The sequence below is a fragment of the Zea mays genome, chromosome 1 (genome assembly GCF_902167145.1).
Source record: "Zea mays cultivar B73 chromosome 1, Zm-B73-REFERENCE-NAM-5.0, whole genome shotgun sequence".
In the NCBI taxonomy this organism is placed as follows: Eukaryota; Viridiplantae; Streptophyta; class Magnoliopsida; order Poales; family Poaceae; genus Zea; species Zea mays.
Genome location: NC_050096.1, coordinates 85,628,075 through 85,634,871, shown reverse-complemented (window position 1 = coordinate 85,634,871; position 6,797 = coordinate 85,628,075). Strand labels below are relative to the sequence as shown.

At 42.1% G+C, this 6,797-nt stretch overlaps 1 protein-coding gene and 1 pseudogene across 1 annotated transcript; both read right to left on the bottom strand.

Moving 5' to 3' along the window:
- Window positions 1-794: 794 nt before the first annotated feature.
- On the bottom strand, window positions 795-1,480 carry LOC103637607 (defensin SD2). Its single transcript, XM_008659821.2, has 2 exons — window positions 1,323-1,480; window positions 795-1,110 (listed from the first exon to the last, which is right to left on the bottom strand). The coding sequence occupies exons 1-2, from the start codon at window positions 1,384-1,386 to the stop codon at window positions 881-883; spliced, it is 294 nt and encodes a 97-aa protein (XP_008658043.1). The 5' UTR covers window positions 1,387-1,480; the 3' UTR covers window positions 795-880.
- A 2,588-nt stretch (window positions 1,481-4,068) lies between these two features.
- LOC109943780 (uncharacterized) lies at window positions 4,069-4,680 on the bottom strand (annotated as a pseudogene).
- Window positions 4,681-6,797: the final 2,117 nt, after the last annotated feature.

Below are 6,797 nucleotides of genomic sequence, written 5' to 3'. Positions count from 1 at the left end.
AGTGACGCATGGTGGGTCCCACGAGGCAATCTCATGGTGCAGTCATGCATGGCGCGACCTCGCCTTTCGTCATGGACCTTGCATCATCCTCCAGCGTGCATAAGCGTACATCCGATATGGTGTATCGCCATGTACTTCCTGGCATACTGGTCACTATATAGACTCCGGTGCTTCGGTCCCCTATGACTGGGGTTGACCGGCCCCACAAGGCACCGGGGAGACTCCTGAGACCATACGCTGTGGCGTATCGACGTGTTGGTAGTGACCTCTCGTGCCCCTTCAGTATGCCGCGCATGTGGTCCGGACGTGGTTTTGTGACGGCACGTCTTGTCGTGGGTGACGCGAGTCAATAGTACTGGATTGGTGCCTCTCCTCGCTGAGCTGCTCGGCACGGACTTGGTTGGCCACTGCGCCTCGCTGGGTTGCTTGACATGTAAGGTCGGCCGCTCCGCCTCGCAGGGTTGCTCGGCAGGGAGTTGGTGGGGGCCTCCGCCTCGCAGAGTTGGTCGGTAGAGGCTCGGTCGGTCGTTCCGCCTCACAACGTTGTTCGGTAGAGAGCTGGTCGGCCGCTCCACCTCGTAGGGTTGCTCGGCAGTGACTTAGTCGGCAAGTGGACCGTTAAGAGGCTTTAGGTCTACTTCGGGCACCCGATTCCTTGGTAACCGATAGTCATGCAATATAATGTTTTGCACGGTAGACGGTACTATTTATAGGATATAGTTTAAAATAAGAGATATGATAGAAGGTGAGATAGATAGTCTCACAATCCACGCCACGGTAGAACAATACAGCCGAACATGTCTATGATGCTGATCGAATTAATTGTCACGAATTGATTTTCTCACAACCACAGACATTACTACGAGCTACCAGGCAAACATTACACCAGAGCAGGGCTAGCAGCAACAGTAGTCCTAGGAGCGGCCTTTGGCCCCTGCGCGCAGTATGTCTTGCAGTAGCAACGAGACGGGAAGCCGCGACACTTGCCGCCAAGGTTGTTGTCGCTCTCAGTGAAGCACACGTCTGCGCAGTGGTCCGGATACAAGCACCACCCCTTGAACTTTCCGCTCAGGTGGTAGCAGTCATGATCCGCCTCGACGGACGCCATCTCTACCAACGCGTAGGCGAAGGAAGAACATTAGACAAAGTATCAATAACCTATCTAACAATACTAATTATGTATTATAGATGAGAATATTATTTTCTATATATTTGATCAAAGTTTAATATATTTCATCTTGTGGTAAATGAGAATAACAGTTATTTAGTGACCGGGAGGATGAGATATTAGCATACATGATGCATGCTATGCGCATGCATACCGGCGGCAATGACGATGGACAGAACGAGAACGACGAAATGGCTGCTGCAGATGAAAGGCTTCATTGCCTTGCTACTATTGCTGTTCAGGTGTTGTCGTTGTTGTTTTGGTAGGGCTAGCTATAGTCAGCAGATAAGGCTGATGCGAAACGAGTGGTATCTAAATGATGGCATAGCCTAGCCTTATATAATACAAGTACTATAGTATATTTATATATAATATATTAACCTTGAAAGAAATTACATGGCCGCTCCAAAACTTTAGAAGACTACGGGAGGAAATTTATTATTAGCGTATAATAGGAAACAGCCCCTACAACCTCAGAGCAAAAACGTGCTTGAGTTCTAGACAAAACCGTACCTGGCCCGTTGTTTTTGTCCGGACCAAAATCATCGTACCAGATTAAGAATGGAAATTAATCCCGGTCCTTTCTTGGTTCGCGTTGTGAAGCCAAAATTAATTTCCCGAGCCTAGCTGATCTGCTTCTTTTCGGCATGCTATTCTGGCTACAACCCGTTGCCGGAGTTCTGCGGTACGGATACCCACCCAATTGCCCCCCACAAAAATGTCATACTAATCGCATGACAATAACTCGACGCGGGAGATTGAAAGATCCATCTAGGGCTTGTTCGGTTCTACCCCAATCCATATGGATTGAGGGGGATTGAGGGGGTTTCAATCCCTAGTAAGTCAAAATCCCCTCCAATCCGTATCAATCCCCTCCAATCCATATGGATTGAAAATAACCGAACAAGCCCCTAAGGGGCTTGTTCGGTTAGCTCTCAACATATGTGGATTGAGTGAGATTTGATGGGTTTACATCCTAAGCAAGTCAAACTTTTTCTTAATTTTTTCCAATCTCATCCAATACATGGGTAACGGGATTAACCGAACAAGGTCTAATAGTATTGTCGTTGGCAAGAATATAGATTTACTACCTTTTACCCGGGTGGATGGAGAATTTACCCGTGGATACGGGTATCCTGTTGGATATCCGATATGTCGATGTTTCGAATCAGCATCGACGAATAAATTTGTATGTGTGTGTTTTGTATCTCGATGGTGTGCTCAGTGAACGTAAGATTTATATTGATTCAGACAGAACGTCTCTACTTCTAGTCTTTAGCTTATTACATTTTATTTTAACCAAAAGACAGAGAAAGATATAAGTTGAAAAGGACCACAACCTTTTTTATAGCTCGTTTGGTCGCTTGTCCACCTTCACCTAGGAGGGTGCTATTATGTGAGCGTTGTGTTGCACGTGGATTCCTGTTGTGTTGGGTTTGGTGGTTTCTTATGCCCTATCTGAAGGGACGAAATTGGCTATCCGAACTGTTAAGACAAATTTAATATTTTAAAATAGATATATAAGAAATTTGACGCTAAACTTTTCTTATGTTATGAAGCACATTATTATAAATAAGAATAAAATTTAGCACAAATTGTTTTATATATTAATTGCCCCCTACAACAACAAAAAATGAAAAATACACATATTTGTTTTCGAATTGTATCCAATTTTTTATATATATCATTTAGGAAGATATATGATAAATTTGAGGTTTACCTTTTATGAATTTTTACCAGCTCAGTGCTAAAATCAAGAATATGAATGTGTATAGCAGATTATATATCCTATTTATTCATAAACAAATTAAAAACCAAAAAATTAATATCCGAATAAGTATAATTTTTCATCTCTACCTAAATGTGGGTAACAACCCACTGGTAGGCGAGAAGCAGGGGAGAAGACACGCTCGTGTTGGGCTTGATGTTTTGACTTAGTCAATCTATGAGGTAACGACCCACTGATAGACAAGGAGCGAAGGAGAGGAACATATCTACGCACGACACATAAAAATCATGCTTTAAATATTTATTCATATCATGAGTTTAATATATGGTATATAGACAATACGTTCACTTTAATATTAAATTTATTTATTATGTGTATTTGTTGTGGGATGGGTCCACCACACTGGTTTGCTGGACACTCGCGTGTCGCTCAGCTATTACATTGCCGGTAAGACTTGACCCACTCCTAACTAATATTATCAATATGATTGTGTGTCGTTGCAACGCACGACAATGGAATGGTCTCTACTCATTTAATACATCACTTTTGTGTGTTACTCCATCATGATGCACCTATCGTACGTCAATCACGTCCGCGTAACAAACCCTTGTACCCCTGCTTGAAAGTCGCCTAGAGGGGGTAAATAGGTGAAACCTGAAATTTATAACTTTAAACACACACTACAAGACGGGGTTAGCGTTAGAATTAAATTCAAATCCAAAAGAATATCTCTCTTGCTAGGAGTTGCTCAAGGATTGCGGATAACGTATAGGAGCCAACTCAAATTCACACTAGCAAGGAAACGTTAGAGAGGGGAAAACAAATCAAACAAGAATTAAGGCGAGTGAACACGATGATTTGTTTTATCGAGGTTCGGTTCCAAAGAACCTAGTCCCCGATGAGGAGGTCACAAAGACCGGGTCTATTTCAACTATTTCCCTCTCTCAAACGGTCACTTAGACCGAGTGAGCCTTTTCCTTAATCTCTCGGGTCACTTAGACCCTGCAAGGACCACCATACACTTAGATGTCTCTTGCTTCGATTACAAGTCACTTGAGAAATAGAAGGGAAAAGAAAAAGGCCAATCCAAGCGACAAGAGCAACAAAAGAACACAAAACACCCTCTCTCAAGTCCCTAATGGAATTGAGTTGATTTGGTGGCTTGGAGAGGATTTGATTTATTGAATGTGTCTTGGAGTGGAGTCTTTTGCTCTTGTATTGAATGTGATGTTCAGAACACTTGGATGCCAAAGATTGTGGTGGTTGGGGGTATTTATAGCCCCCAACCACCTTGTAGCCGTTGGCCAAGGCTGCTGGTGATGGGCGCACCGGACAACCACTGTGCACTGTCCGGTGCGTGCCACGTCAGCGCAACTATTAGGGTTCGGAGCTTGTCGACCGTTGGAGCCTTTGTCGTCTTGCTGCACCGGACAGTCTGGTGCCCTTTGACTTTGCTGCTCTTACTTCTGTCGCGGTACTGTTGATCACTGTAGCTTTTGCAAAGTCGATCGTTGGCGCAGAGAGCCGTTTCTCCGCTGGCTCACCGAACAGTCCAGTGGCACACCGGACAGTTCGGTAAATTATAGCGGAGCACTCTGGAATTCCCGAGAGTGGCTGGTTCACAGTTGTACGGTCCTGGTGCACCGGACACTGTCCGGTGGCACACCGGATAGTCCGGTGCGCCATCTTTCAGCACACTCAAGGTCTTTTGTTCCAATTAAATTGTGTCCCTAACTTGATTTTTTTCTTGCTTTGTGTTGAACCTTATGCACCTGTAATACATGAATTCTTGACAAACTAGTTAGTCCATGTGTTTGTGTTGGTCGTCAACAATCAAAATTAATTACAGGAAATGGTTAACCCTATTTCCCTTTCAATCTCCCCCTTTTTGGTGATTGATGCCAACACAAACCAAAGCAAAATATGAAGTGCAGAAATGTAACTAGTTTGCAATTGAGAAGGTTGTGCATAGGTTACTTAGAATTTCACCAATGAAAGATTTTCAACATATGAATAAGAGTGAATGGTTTGGCTTTCTTTTATTTGATATTTTGGACCACATTTGCACCACATGTTTTGTTTTTGCAAATCTTTTGGAAATCTATTCAAAAACTTTTGCAAATAGTCAAAGGTATAGGAATATGATTGCAAGAAGCATTTTTAGGATTTGAAATTCCTCCCTCTGTTTCAAATGCTTTTCCTTTGATTAAGTAAAAGCTCCCCCTGTTTCAAGAGGGTTTTTGAAGTAGATACCAATTGAAAATTTTCTCTAACATATGAGTTGAAAGTTAGATACCAATTTAAAATATACTAATTGAAATTATTTTCATACTTAATGTGAAGTTTTGAAGATACCAACTGAGAAATTCTCTTTACATACCAATTGAAAATTAGATACTGATTGAAAAATAAACCAATTGAAATTTACCAATTAAAAATTAATTTCAAAATTTTTGAAATGGTGGTGCGATCCTTTTGCGTTGGGCTTAATATTTTCTCCCCCTTTGGCATTAAGCGCCAAACACGGAGAACTTGAGAGCCCTTAGCATTTTCTCCCCTTATGGGGCCTAATACTTTCTCACAAATGGTAAAATGAATACGAGTGAAGGATTATACCAATTGAGAGTGTGGAGGAACAACGACAAAGGGTACATGATATCGTCAGAGTTGGAGTGGAAGCCTTGTCTTTGCCGAAGACTCCATTTCTCTTTAAATCTACGACTAAGTATGGAAATACACTTGAAAGCACATTAGTCGTAGCCTTGGCACAAGAAAAATAAGAAATATGTATTTGCATCAAATGAAAGAGATATGATCAAAGGTATATACTTGAGCTATGTGTGCAATGTTTCAATCAAAATTCCGAGAAGCAAGTATATTTAGCTCATTCCTAAGCTTGCTAAAGGTTTTCTCATCTAGTGGCTTGGTAAAGATATCGGCTAATTGGTTGTGGGTGCTAACATAAGCAATTTCGATATCCCCTTTTGTTGGTGATCTCTTAGAAAGTGGTACCGGATGTCTATGTGCTTAGTGCGGTTGTGTTCAATGGGATTATCCGCCATGCGGATTGCACTCTCATTATCACATAGGAGAGGGACTTTGCTCAATTTGTAGCCATTGTCCCTTAGGGATTGCCTCATCCAAAGTAATTGCGCACAACAATGACCTGCGACAATGTACTCGGCTTCGGCAGTGGAAAGAGCTACGGAGTTTTGTTTCTTTGAAGCCCATGACACCAGGGATCTTCCCAGAAACTGACAAGTCCATGATGTGCTCTTTCTATCTATTTTACACCCGGCATAATTGGCATCGGAATACCCAATTAAATCAAAGGTAGATCCCTTATGGTACCAAAGCCCAAACTTAGGAATGTAAACTAAATATCGCATAATTCTTTTCACGACCCTAAGGTGAACTTTCTTAGGATTTGCCTGAAACCTTGCACACATGCATACATAAAGCATAATGTCCGGTCGAGATGCACATAAATAGAGTAAAGATCCTATCATCGACCGCTATACCTTTTGATCTACGGATTTACCTCCCGTGTCGAGGTCGAGATGCCCATTGGTTCCCATGGGTGTCTTGATGGGTTTGCCATTCTTCATTCCAAACTTCTTATATCTTGAATGTACTTTGTTTGGCTGATGAAGGTGCCCTCTTGGAGTTGCTTGATTTGAAATCCAAGGAAATACTTCAACTCCCCCATCATAGACATCTCGAATTTCTGTATCATGATCCTACTAAACTCTTCACATGTTGACTTGTTAGTAGACCCAAATATAATATCATCAACATAAATTTGGCATATAAACAAGTCTTTTGCAACGGTTTTAGTAAAGAGAGTAGGATCGTCTTTACCGACTTTGAATCCATTAGTGATAAGGAAATCTCACAGGC